This window comes from Xyrauchen texanus, chromosome 13 (genome assembly GCF_025860055.1).
Source record: "Xyrauchen texanus isolate HMW12.3.18 chromosome 13, RBS_HiC_50CHRs, whole genome shotgun sequence".
NCBI classification, from domain to species: Eukaryota; Metazoa; Chordata; class Actinopteri; order Cypriniformes; family Catostomidae; genus Xyrauchen; species Xyrauchen texanus.
The window spans coordinates 44,622,118-44,636,880 of record NC_068288.1 but is presented as its reverse complement, the minus strand read 5'-3'; the positions used below and the strand labels follow the sequence as shown (position 1 = coordinate 44,636,880).

The 14,763-nt window shown below is 41.9% G+C and overlaps 1 protein-coding gene across 1 annotated transcript in view; it reads left to right on the top strand.

Moving 5' to 3' along the window:
• Nucleotides 1-14,763, top strand: part of LOC127653910 (solute carrier family 12 member 5-like) — a 190,496-nt gene that overhangs the window by 113,888 nt on the left and 61,845 nt on the right. Inside the window, exons 2-3 of the mRNA XM_052140760.1 lie at nucleotides 11,023-11,117; nucleotides 13,018-13,149. Of these exons, the coding sequence (XP_051996720.1) occupies nucleotides 11,023-11,117; nucleotides 13,018-13,149 (227 nt within the window). The remainder of the gene's footprint in view (nucleotides 1-11,022; nucleotides 11,118-13,017; nucleotides 13,150-14,763) is intronic.

Below are 14,763 nucleotides of genomic sequence, written 5' to 3'. Positions count from 1 at the left end.
CAGAAATAATTTAAATGGGGGGGGGGTACTTCCTGTAACAGTGTAGTACCCCCCCCAAAAAACACTAAAATTTAAACGAGAGGGAAAAGGCCAACGCAGAGCAGCAGTGAGAGAGAGAGATACAAAAATAAAAAAAACCTACTCGCCGGTTCTCCGATACACCGTCGCATGGTCCTCGATCACTCCTCCACCCTCTCAGGCGGACGACAGCCGCTTCTCCCGGCGGACCGGAGTCAGACTCACGACCCCCGGCGGTCAGAACGCCCCTCCGCGTTCTCTGCGACTCGTGGTGACACTCCTCCGTCGTTCAGGTGGTTGGGGAGTCCAGTCCCCACTCGCCTCGCGGACGGCGGCCGTTCACAGCGTCCGGGCGGTCGGTCTACTCCCTCCCCCAGTGGATGGCAGCGGCGCTTCCCTGGGTGGACGGCAGTGTCGAGGACTCCGCGATGGGCATCCCTCCTCCTTCCCGGGCTTTGGCACCAGTGTAAAGCAGTCAATGGAAAGGAGGAGGCGAGAACCGGCTTGACAATATAAATAATAGTTTTAATATAAAACTTAGACACAAACACACACATGACGGACATGTCCATAAACTATCTCTCTCTCCCACACAATCCTCCGCAGTCGGCCTTTATCCCTCTCGGAGGCTTGATGAGCCTGATAAAGGACTGGGTGTGTATAATCACAACCTGGCCCCGCCCTCCGCCCTGCCACATACACTAACTTTTGAATTGAATTTATTAGAGGCAAAAACGCTTGGTCGTTTGGGAAAGTCGCCTTTTTACTCATTAAATGTTGAAATGGTATTGTTCTTATAGTTTTAACCTGTAATCATTTGTATTTTTACACTTTTTGGGAATTTTCATAGTGAAAGTATGGGTCTGGGACTAGACTACAACAGTGAAATCTATAAATAATAGATCAACCCCTTGAGACATGATAAAAATCAACCCCTTGAGACATGGAGCTAAAATTGGAAGAATCCCCAATATACGCATTTAAAATGTACAGCCTTTCTCTTCTGTTTAAATGGACCTAAAATATCGAAGACTCATGTTGCAGTGATTCTTGTCCAATCAAATGCGCTCTAGAATCAAAATATCCCTCCCTCCAATATTAGCTATATCCCACTAGCAAGTTGCAAATCATAATTCATGCCTTTGATGTAAACTAAACCTTACTGGCTGTTCCAAATTGATAAGGGGTTGAGCTGTTTGATATGCCCCATCCTAGCTTGCTGTTTCAATATGAGTCAACACTGGAAAGAAAACCGTGATCGTCATCCGATTTAATGGGATCTTTAAAACCGAAGCCTGTCAAGTTACTCGTAATTTTAAGTACTGTAGCATGACTAATGTCCATTTGATCCGGTGCATTTACGTAAACCATTCGATTCACTAAAATGAATCAGACTTTCAAGTGATACATATGATAGCGAGAACGCTTTAAAGAGTGTTTATTGTTTGGTAATTTCGTTCTCTACTCTCTACTAAAAAAATCTAACATAGCTACTTTTAGTTATCTACTCCCCAGCACTGCAGGTTTCAACCAATTCGGTGTTTCGAATCATTACCTGCGCATTGGCCACTAAAAACATCTCTAAAATACTTCTCTTAGACCACGAACGCAGTCAGAATTCACTGCCCTTCAATATCATGACATGTTCCTAGCGTGACATACTCGAATCACCTTACCCATTACATAAAACCTCTTCTCTAATAAAACATCGATCTATCGGCACACGTCAACATCCCTTCAAACACATGCTGTCCTCCACGGCTGGTCACCACTTCGCTATACCTTATTAACACTGTAGCTCTGAACATTACTGTGTGAACCACAGAGACTTTTGGACAGATTTGTGCATTAATGCTCCTCTAGGAAGATTGCATCTCTGTGGCTCACCAAACATAATGAGAGAAAATATCAAACTGGTTTGGGAACAGCAGTCAAGGGCAACAGATGGAAGGACTGCTGCGCTCTGTGTGTGCCGTCGCTTTGCGGAGCCCCTGCGATGTAAGTAGTCTACTCGGAGAATGATAGAAAACCTCATGATGAAGATGCAAGATATGATCCTGCTATGGAGAGGTCATTCCTGCTGCAAGGCTTTGTTGATCTTAGCAGGAAAGGTGAGCGCCTTTGTCAATGTGTCTGTGCTTTGTTTACTCTACTTTTGTCTGGCCAGACTTTTGGCTATGTTGCAGCTTATTCTAACCAAGAACTGCACACCTAGAGAAGAAGATGCTGCATATAAAGCGTCAAACCAGAGTTTACATATTTTATACGTCTTTTAGCAGTTTTCTCATGTAGCAACCTGTTGTTGTAGAATCATTTTGCTATACCTACACTGGTGGCCACAAGTTTGGAATAATGTACAGATTTTGCTGTTTCAGAAGGCATTTGGTACTTTAATTCACCAAAGTTGACATTCAACTGATCACAAAGTATAATCAGGACATTACTGATGTAAAAAAACAGCACCATCAGTATTTGAAAAAAGTCATTTTTGATCAAATCTAGACAGCAGCATCACTCCAACACCTTATCCTTGAGTAATCATGATACATTGATCATTTGGTTCTAGAAAATCACTCGCCATTATATCAAACACAGTTGAAAGCTATTTGGTTCATTAAATGAAGCTGAACATTGTTTTTGTGTTTGTTTTTGAGTTGCCACAGTATGCAATAGACTGACATGTCTTAAGGTCAATATTAGATAAAAAATGGCTCAAAAGAAACAACTTTCTCTAGAAACTCATCAGTCAATCATTGTTTTGAGGAATGAAGGCGATACAATGCTTGAAATTGCCAAAACAATTACGATTTCATCCAAAGGTGTAACTACAGTCTTCAAAGACAAAGCACAACTGTCTCTAACAAGGACAGAAAGAGATGTGGAAGACCAGATGTGCAACTAAACAAGAGGATAAGTACATCAGAGTCTCTAGTTTGAGAAATAGACGCCTCACATGTCCTCCGCTGACAGCTTCATTGAATTCTACCTGCTCAAACACTAGTTTCATGTACAACAGTAAAGAGAAGACTCAGGAGGACTTATGGGACGAATTGCAAAGAAAAGACACTTTTGAAACAGAAAAACAAAATGAGAATGTTTGAGTGGGCAAAGAAACACAGACATTGAACAACAGATAATTGGAAATTGAAAAAATTCTCTAAACTTTTATTTTTGTTTTTCTGTTTCAAAATTTGCTTTTTCTTTGCAGTTCTTCCCATAAGTCCTGCACCCCTGAGTCTTCTCTTTACTGTTGTACATGAAACTGGTGTTTAGCGGGTAGAATTCAATGAAGCTGTCAGCGGAGGACATGTGAGGCATCTATTTCTCAAACTAGAGACTCTGATGTACTTATCCTCTTGTTTAGTTGCACATCTGGTCTTCCACATCTCTTTCTGTCCTTGTTAGAGACAGTTGTACTTTGTCTTTGAAGACTGTAGTTACACCTTTGGATGAAATCTGCAGTTTTTTGGTAATTTCAAGCATTGTATCGCCTTCCTTCCTCAAAACAATGATTGACTGATGAGTTTCTAGAGAAAGCTGTTTCTTTTTTGCCATTTTTCATGTCATACGGGTATAAAGGGGAGCGGGCGAGCCTCTGTTAGACAGATTTTTTTTCTTCAAAGCCGAGCGGTTGTGCAACAGCAAAGCTGAGCTCACCATTGTTCCACTCACCTCTACTGGAGATAAGCACTGCGGTTGGATCTACGGCACATTCCAGCAGTTTTCCTGGATGCGGTTGATTTCTCTCCACTTCTGAAGATCATAAAAGCTGCCTCGCGTGTCTGGGCTGCGATCACACGCAGGCAGAGTTTTATGAATGGTTCATGTTCTCAGTGCGAGAACATACCATGGCAACATTGCGGTCGCGGCTTTCTTTTCTCACGAGAACAAGCTGTTCAAGTTGATCCAGTGCACATTCTTTCCCAGGTTAGCCACTAAGCTCTCGCTTCCTGGATGCTCTTCCTCCCTAGCCCTATGTCCGGCGAATTCAGCGGAGGAATTTGCCGCCAGACCCACCACGAGTCGAGTACTCCGTGTTGGGCTTGGGCTCCACAGGCATAGTTCCCGCTTCAGGCAACTCCCTGTGATGTATTTTCCGCGGTACGGTCCCCCTGCTGGCAGGACCAGCATCTCCCTTGGGCAGTCCTCGCTGCCTCCGGTCGCCGTGTCTGTAGCAGCTTCTCCCTTGTCAGGCAGGATCTACCACCGCACAATGTCCATGGGTGGCTTGACAACCCCTGTGTGTATTAGCCACAAGTTACCTCCCCCCAGTCTGGGCAGGTTGTGGTCTCCGCAGGGCCTTTTCCCCCTGAAAAAATAGGAACGGAAAAGGATGCCTTCCCCGACGCACCTATATCGTTAAGATAGCCTGACGAGAAACATAGAGAAAGCAAAGGCGCGGCTGGCTGGCTGTCATACAAGTCATGTCGCCTGTTCTCGTTCGGGTACTGGGAACCTAAGAGCGGTACATGACACCTTTTATTGGGGGTGTTGAAGAGGGTTACGTGCAGCCAACCCAGCTGTTTCTAACATGCAGCAGCTTGCTTGCACCTGGCTCTGCAGTCACGTAACACTGGTAGTACATGGCGTTTTGAAGTGGGACCCCTTGTGTCACTTCAATCGACACAACGTCGAGTGAGTGACAGAAGGGGAACGTCATGGTTACTGTTGTAACCTCCATTCCCCGATGGAAGGAATGAGACGTTGTGTTCCCCTTGCCACGTCACTATCCCTACCACTTTAATGCGCCATTATTCTCAGCTCTTCAGTGAAAAACCCCTTTATACCCGTATGTCCGGGGCGGGATATGCAAATTCTGTCTGCCAATATGACATTGGCCTTTTTTCAATTTCAGAGGTACACAAGGCTCTCAGAAGAGACCCCTTGTGTCACTACAATTGACACAACGTCTCGTTCCTTCCATCAGGGAACGGAGGTTACAACCGTAACCATGACGTTAAGCTTCATTTAACAAAACCAAATAGCTTTCAGCTGTGTTTGATATAATGGCAAGTGATGTTCTAGTACCAAATTAGCAATTTATCATGATTACTCAAGGATAAGGTGCTGGAGTGATGGTTGCTGTCTAGATTTAATCAAAAATGACTTTTTCGAATAGCGATGGTGCCGTTTACATCAGTCATACTTTGAGATCAGTTGAATTTCTTTCCAAATCAGATTTGGTTTTACATTATTCCAAACTTTTGGCCGCCAGTGTATATACGTACATCTGATATTCACTGAATAGTACAAGAGTCTGATTTTAGTCTTTGACAGTCATTGCTATTAATAAGTCATTTTGAAACATTGTCCCAGCTAAATAAATTTGATGCCTTCCTGACAGTGTGTCACAGTGTTAGAGGCAATGACATGAGAATCTTTCATTGTCATGGACTGCACAGTCATGCTGATTGATATTAAAAAGGTCAGACAGGGCTGTCAACTGGACGCTGGCGTTAGTTCGGCACATAGTTATTTTTTATTTTTGATATAGGAACCCATTCTCAAGTATTAGGTCTTTCTGGGAAAGGCAGCGAACGTGACCAATGATGATAAATGGAGCTACTAATATAATTTATTTGCTGGATTTAATCATGTATTTCCCTAGAGCACAGCTGTGTGGCCGAGTTGGGTTTGCAAGAAAGAAAAATGAAAGCTGACAACAAGAATCTGTTCATTCTTACAAACGTACACACACTCATTGACTCTAAACCACAGCTGCAATATATATATATATATATTACTAAAAGCTTTCATTTATAATACTGGACAATAACGACAAAACTCGCTGTTGTCCTAGAATTCGTTAAATTCGTAATTTACCCCCAAATTCTCACGTTGTTCAGGTTGTTTCAAACCCATCCATATGATTTTCTGTCTTCTGTGAAATACAAAATGTGAATTATTTTAAGATTATCTTGGCCAGTCTTTCCGAGATAATCAAACGAATGGTGACTGGTTCTCTCAAGTGCCATAATGACAAAAAAGCAACTTTAAAGTTTCTTAAAAGTAGTCCATGCAACTTGTGTGCTGTTTTCAAAGTCTTCTGAAGCCTTATATCTTTGTGTGAGGAACAGACCAAAATGTACGACATTATTTCAGGGCTGGACATTGATAAGGATTTCCAAATTCGATTAGATACCAGCTCTCGAGTCAAATAAATTCAGATTGAATTTCCGATTAATTTGGGTATATTTCATATATAATGTCCATTTTGCTTACATATGACAGAAATTCTCATCCAGCTAATGCTGTTCATTATACAGGGAAAATTCTAAATTGGTACATTATAAAAAAAAAAAACAGTTATGTTTAGCTTATTATTTTGGTCAGATTTTAGCTTTTAAAAAATGCAAAAATTCCATCTTTAAATATAATGTCATAAAAAGATTCCATATTATATTGTATATATATATATATATATTGTAAAGGGATCAATGGAAAGGAGGAGGCGAGAACCGGCTTTTCAATGTAAATAATATTTTAATTAACAACTTAAAACAAGGACACAAACACACACATGATGGACATGTCCGTAAACAATCTCTCTCTCCTGTTACTTCCTGTAACAGTGTAGTACCCCCAAAAAAACACTGTACAATTTAAACGAGAGGGAAAAGGCCAACGCAGAGCGGCAGTGAGAGAGAGAGAGGAGAGAGAAAAAAAAAACTACTCGCCGGTTCTCCGATACACCGTAGCATGGTCCTCGATCACTCCTCCACCCTCTCAGGCGGACGACAGCTGCTTCTCACCGGGCGGACCGGAGTCAGACCCTACCGCTCCAGGTGGTCGGAGAGACATTTCCCTCCTCCCCTTGCAGACAGCGGTCTTCCTCTGACCCCTCTGCGTTACTGGGGATGGCAGGGCTCTCCTCCGCCCCTGGCAGTGGCTCCATCGCTCCAGGCGGTCGGGAAGTCCAGTCCCCACTCGCCTCGCGGACGGAGGCCGTTCACCGCGTCCCGGCTGTCGATCTACTCCCTCCCCCAGTGGATGGCAGTGGCACTCCCCTGGGTGGAGGACAGTGTTGAGGACTCCGCAACGGGCATCCCTCCTCCTTCCCAGGCTTCGGCACCAGTGTAAAGGGATCAATGGAAAGGAGGAGGCGAGAACCGGCTTTTCAATGTAAATAATATTTTAATGAGAAACTTAAAACAAGGACACGAACACACATGACGGACATGTCTGCCATCAGCCTTTATCCCTCTCGGAGGCTTGATGAGCCTGATAAGGGACCAGGTGTGTATGATCACGACCCGGCCCCGCCCTCCGACCTGCCACATATACGTATATATATATATATACACACACAGTATATTGCAATATGTTTATTGTTTACATGCATAATTTGTACTGTTTACAAGTATTTGCATTGATTTGTAGAACACATGATAAACCAAACTTTCTCTTTATTAATAGTGACTCAATCTTGGGATTTTAAGAATCAGCCTTTTTATTTACTGATTATCTTCCCATCATCTGCATTTTAGTGAAGTGACTACGTTATGTTAGTGACTACTTTATGATACTTTAATAGTGCTTTTTTTGTCATTAAGAATGATGAAATGATGGCAGAATTTAGATTTTCACCTCTTTAACTCCGTCAGCACTTTTCGCAAGTTAATTCAGGTCCGTGACGAGGCGTAAAGTCCATGACAAACACAGCGTTCTATTCAGGGTAAAGTTCGCCATGCTTCATATAGCTGAACTGAATGGCATCACCTCCACTAATGAAAACACTTCTCTATAATTACTTTGTAGCTGTTCAACTGATTAGGGCACATGTTGTGCTATGTGAACTGCTGTGAAGCTGGAACACGGTCTTAGATTGACTTAAAATTCACACTAACATTCATTTTGATGATAGAATGTTGCATTTGTTTGCCGGTTAAAGGTATAATTGACCCAAAAATTAAAATTTTGTCATAATTTACTCATTCCAACCCTTTTCAAACTCTTTCTGCGTTCCATGAAAGAAAGAAAGTCTTACGAGTTTGTTACAACATAAAGGGCAACTACAGGATGACAGAATTTAAATTTTTGGCTGAACTCTCCCTGGAACACTGGATGCAGTAATTTAAAATTTCACTTACGTGTTTGAATACGAATGAGCAAAAGCATTTTACCACAAAACATGTCCATTAAAGTACCACTGTTTGTTATACTGCCTACAGTAGTTCCCAAAGAGCCCATTAAAGACCCCTGACCATCTGCTTGAACTCTGAAATGGATGTGTAATGCACCATGTGTGATAATGGTACAGTATGTGGATCCTAGTCGTCTGTCTATTCTGTCTGTCTGTTAGTTGTTTCTTTAAAAACTGAATGGTTTTAAAGGAATGTTTTGGGTTCAAAACAAGTTACTCTCAAAAAAAGACTTCCATTGTTAGTGCATATCTTTATACATAAGGTTTGCTCTTTAGAGAGATTATTGCCTGTGGCGATCAAGAGCAAATCAATTGCTGTAATCAATATTGTAATCAACAAAAAAATCTGTTGGGCACATTCCCTCACAAACTGTCAGTCTTAATGTAAGCACAAGTGGTAATATTTGAGTGTATTGTATAATTTATCTCAATACAGCGTCACTGACAGGCCGTGCTGAAATGTTCTAGAGGCCGAAGCTATCAATCAAGCAATGACAGCAGGCAGCACACATCATCACAGTCATGGTGGATAAGATCACAGGGCTAATCAGATGTCAGATTTTATAGCAGAAGTGATCTTTGTGGAAATCCAATGGGAATTGGATGAGGAACCTGTAAACAGCACTTTGATTTTTGAACTAGTTGCATTCATGTAATATTACTAACAACACTAATGTCTGATAAAAAGCCAATGTGGTTTCAAGGAATTACATTATTGGTTCACTCGGTGTCTTGGAAAATCAACCGCAGATGTTTGAGTTTGATGTTTTATAATGGAAAAACCTCTAGAGCTTTGCAGGACGATTTAATATTGCTGTGTGCTGTAACAACATCATCCTGACAAACTGTACTTGCACATGGATAATTTTCAAGTGACATGAGTGAACAAAGGAATGATAGATAGATAGACAGACAGACAGAAAGATGGACAGAGAGATGGATGGATGGATGGATGGATGGATGGACGGACGGATATTTCACACATTAAGCCAATCAGCTTGCATGATGTAAGCTGATTTGTCCTTTGACATGTAATCTGGTAGCCAATCAACTTGTATCTCTCTATTTGTCTAACATTTAAATTGCTCAGTTTGCTAGGAAGCAAGTTTCACTGCAATGTCCTACCAGAGTTTTTTGTCTATGTACTCAGATATGTTGCTGGGGCTTTTCTTCTATCAGCTTGCATGTTAAGGTCTGCTTTTGGCCATGACACATAGAAGTGAGTCTTTAACAAGGTACGCCTTAGCCAAATCTGGCTGGCACACATCTATACCTTAGGTCATTAGATTAAATAAATCCACACATAAATCCAAGTCACTAGTTATATAATCTCTTTGCTTTCCTGGTTCAGATACACATTATGTGTCAGGTCACTAGCCATTGAAGCCATTGGCCAAGCAGGCTCTGGCACACATCTAGTTTAGTTCATTAATGTTATGCCATTTGTTCATTTGGCCATTTCCCTGCTTTGTTGAGGGATTGTTTGTAATGTCTATTTGTGCAGCAGCATGTTCATACATGCTCGATGCATCATGTCTTGCATTTCGTCTAATTGTGCTGCAGCATGTCCACATGCTTAACTCAGTATGTCTGTGTATTGTCTAGCAGTAGCAAGTCTCTGTACTTGCTCTGCAGCAGTAGCATAGCAGATCTAGTCCACAAAGACCAATATCTTATCAATATGTCTGTGATAAGTCTCTTGCTTTCTTAGTGAAGGAGGAAGCAGGAGCCATAAAAGTCTTCATTTTTAATACTTTTCAATGCAACACACAACAGGGCTTGCTTTTCAGCAACCAGTGCACCCACACATGATCTCGGCTGCGTGCGTCTCTCTCTCCCCCATCCGGCGATCTGGACTGCCCTTTTATCCCTCTTCAGCTCTCACTGCAACACAAAACAGCTGTAAGAGATCATTTCCCACAGGTGTCAATCCTTACCACTCTTCCTCTCCCGGCCTCGCTCTCCACAGACGTCGCTCAGCCACACCCCCATCAAAGTCATACCCGCATTAACATGCTAAATCTTTCCGAGAGTTGTCGTGACTGAAATTATGAGACCCAATCATCACTTGTCTCAAACTCTGTCATCCAGATCATTAAAATAGCTGCCCTCTGATCCAAAATCCCTTGTGACTGAATCCACCATTAGCCATCTCACTGTGCACATACATGTCATCACACAGAGCCCACACCTGTATATCCATCTTCAAACATCGCAGCTACCTACTTAGATTATCGTCTTTTTTGTAAATACATAAATTGTTTGATGTCATGCTCTTGATAGCCAACAATTATCCAATAAAACATTCCATACTTTATCCTTGTTGAAAGTGAACCTGTATTAAATGTAGTTTGGATCATAATTCTCTATAGTATTTTTTTATTTCATGGTTTTTGAGGATGAACACATGTCACACAACATGTCCATGTTGGCATTTGTCTAATTTGATTAGCTACTTCCAGCTAACGGGTTAATTTGTGCTGAAATTTGTGGAGTTTAGATACACATACTGTAATTTGACGTTGGGACGTTGGGAAGCGTTTCCTCATTTAAATGTTTTTGCATTGTATTTCCCTGTTGTCTGCAAGCCTATCAAAACATACTTGGCACCCATTGTTTGTAGGACAGGTTCCTAGATCAACATTCTTATCAGCTGGTCATAGCCTCAACCTTAACCCCGCCCCTGAAATCAGAGGTCAGTGATTGGTCGGTAGGAATGTTGTTTCAAGAACAAAAATGGATGCTGATCCAGCACATGAAAAGTATTAATATGTAAAGTTCTGAAAGTGTTACTGTGAGTTTTGAGGCATCTGCAGTCATGTTGATGGTACATTTGGTTATTTGTTGTCATTTTCTAACAGGAGATGGACAACCCAAGGAGAGCAGTCCTTTCATCAACAGCACCGACCCCGAGAAGAACCAGCAATATGATGGCAAGAACATGGCCCTGTTTGAGGTACACACACACACACACACACACACACATGTTGGGGATTTTCCATTGATGTATACTCAGCACCAAAACCTTATTGTATTTTTAGATATTTATTAGGACATTATTTATTACAGTTATTAAGCTGTTTCCTTCTTGAAGACCGTTGGCTGCTCCCCACAATTTCAGAGATTTGAGGTTTTACTGTCCTTGTGCTGACATTTGGTCCCCACAATGTTGGCAATACCTGACCCACACACACACACACACAAACACTTGTTTACTTAGCTAATTATATTTACTATAGATTTACCCAAACCTTAACCCTATTAGAAAACATTTAGCATTATTTTATAATAAACAAAAAACATCAACAGTATTTACTTTCATTAAATATTATTTTTCAAAATTAAGAACCTACTGGGATGTTCCCAAAGTGAGATTTTGACAGATTTAGCTCACTACTGGAGACAAATTTGTCCCCAAACTATTGCTCAGTACGTGCACACACACACACACACAAACTCTAGTGATTACGCGAATAAACTGGTCCGACAGAAATGAATAACGATAATTAGCGTTTGAAGGGCAGGAAGTCCCCAGCACACACTGGAGGTGGATGGACAGCATCTTCCAGAATCCTTCAGTCTATCGGACATACTGGGAAAGTAGAAAAGTACATGTACACATTGTATTGCAGTGGACATATTCACCATAGGGACCAAAAAAAATGAATTGTGCTGAAATTTATATATTTAAATTATGATTTAAATAATTAAATTGATACAAAAATTATGAAATTATTAATGTAATCATTAAATCACTAAATAAATCAAAAAATCCCCCTTGTATTTAATTTGATAACATCTCAATTATTCTGTAAACAAATGAGTCTCGTTGTGATTGGATCAGCCAATGTGAGCCCACTTTGAACTTTCTGCATCGCAAACCTGGGCGAATAGTTTTGTGATGAATAAAGTTTAAGTTTACAAGGACCTGACAGAGCTCTACCTTCTTCTAAAAATCTTAATTTGTGTTCTGCTGAAGAAAGACAGACATACACATCTGGGATGGCGTCAGGGTAACTGAATAATGAGAGAATTTTCATTTTTGGGTGAACTAATCCTTTAAGGAAAACAATGTGTTTTATGGGGGCTTTTTACCCCAAATACTATCCTATAATAAGTTTTATCTCAAAATAAATGTGATCATCAGGATTTGTATTAGCTACATACATTTGCAACATTGTAAAAATTGTTAAATATTACCTCAAATGACCTTAAAATGAAACTTTAGTCAGTGCACACAATGATCTCATGGATCAGATAAGTTTTTCAGTGCATAGTGATAAACAGGTGTTTAGAAAGTGCTGTGGTAGTTTTTGTTTCTGTTTAGTGTATTTGGGAGTAATGTGTCAAATGTGTCTTTTACCCCAGGCGGCCTTTAGCCCTGTTGTAACCTAAGCGTGTTTCCAGAATCAAGAATACATTTATATCATTTAACCGTGGTCATCTAAAAACAACATAGTATTATAAAGTCATATGTGACGGAGGAGGGCGTGGCCGGGCGTCCATTGTTACGGCCCGGCCACGCCCTCCTCGTCACATATGACTTTATAATACCATATTGTTGCATAATACATGTTCACAAGATGCACAGAATATCAAACATATTATACACAATTCCATTTACAAACATACCAGGATTAAAAAGTACTAAAAGTACTCCCAATATTTAGTCTTGCAAAAAAATGGAAATGCAAAAATGTATCTCACTCTCATTACTCTAATGCGATAAACCGAATGATATATTATTTAAATTGTAAAGTATTTCTACATTATGGTAGTATTTGTTGTTCTGCTTTTAATTAATGTTGTTTTAAATATCACAACTTTTGTTCTAAATGTGTGTTTGTATTGTGCAGGAGGAGATGGACACAAGTCCCATGGTATCGTCTCTCCTCAGCAGCCTCGCCAACTATTCCAACTTGCCTCAGGGAAGCAAAGAGCATGAGGAGGCGGAAAACAATGAAGGATCACGCAAGAAACCTATAAAGGTACTTCAATCACACACAAACAGACATACACAGTTCTATTTACACAAAAAGCAATGGGTAGGCCTACTGCGCAGGTTGGGTTACACATTTTTGAAGGGTTCTTGTTTGGTATCAAAAAAACAGTGGTGTTAATGAATTGGCTATTTGTTGGGACTCAAACCCATGGGTAAATGACAGCTCTCTGCACTGTCTAGCACTGTTGACCCTCGCCATCCCAGAGAGAGCGTGCTTATTTGAGAGTTGCTGCCAACAGATTCATAACCTCCTACGTGGCACTGGTGTCTCACAATCTCGCTGTGTTCAAATTTGTGTGACTGTAAAGATTGCAGGAATGAGGCGAGAGAAAAAATATTGAGATGCAGGCTTTTTACTAAAAACTCCTACTCCTCCTCTTCTTCTGGATGGCTGGAAGCACTGATGTGGGAATGGCTTCTGTGGCCGGGGCCACTGGCTCTGGGACGGTTGAGGCTTCAGGCGCTGGCTCTGGGATGGTCGAGGCTTCAGGCGCCGGCTCTGGGACAATCGAGGCTTCAGGAGCTGGATCTGGGACAGTCGAGGATTCAGGCGCTGGCTCTGGGATGGTCGAGTCTTCAGGCACTGGATCTGGGATGGTCGAAGCTTCAGGTGCTGGCTCTGGGATGGTCGAGGCTTCAGGCGTCGGCTCTGGGACGGTCGAGGCTTCAGGCACTTGCCCTGGGACGGTCGAAGCTTCAGGCGTCGGCTCTGGGACGGTCGAGGCTTCAGGCACTTGCCCTGGGACGATCCAGGCTTCTGGCGCCGGCTCTGGGACGGTCGAGGCTTCAGGCGCTGGATCTGGGACGGTCGAGGCTTCAGGCGCCGGCTCTGGGACAATCGAGGCTTCAGGCGCTGGATCTGGGACGGTCGAGGCTTCAGGCGCCGGCTTTGTGACAGTTGAGGCTTCAGTTTCTGGCTCTGGGACGATCGAGGCTTTAGGTGCCGACTCGTGACTGTGCACTGGCTCGAGGATGTGGCAGGCATGGGCAATGGCTCGTGGTCCGAGGCAGGCATGAGCGCTGACAGCGGTAAGGGATTAATGTCATACCCCACAGGGTACGGAGAGAATGTGAGCCTCAAGGCATAATCAATGAATTCCATCAGGGATAGTTCACATCTGCCTCCAGGCAAACAGGATTTCACAGGCTTGTTGAGTCCAAACGATAACAGTCTTTTAACGCAATGTCTCCCCAATTGAAAATCTGGGTGAGACTGCAGAAACCTCAGTATACTTCTCGATGGTGTCGCTGCCTTGTTTGAGAAAACGAGAAACAAGTCCAAATGTATTTTTGTGTTAATCAACATTATGCCACAAATGCTGTCGATTGAGCTTAACTTGTATTGAACCTGAAATATTTATTTTGACCGCAATACTCTGCTTGTTGTGAGCGACACATCTAGACCCAACAAGACTACATTAACTCTTGAGTTTGGGGCGGGACTATCTGTTAGCACGACCAATGGCAAACGGAGGGTGCGTTGAGAAAGCTGTTTCAAAATATTGTTCATTTTTGTAATTCCATTCGGTAGTGCTAGTGGCGTAGAAATTTCATCAGCTTTAAGTATAGACTTGTGTTTTTAACGTAAATGATAGAGTGA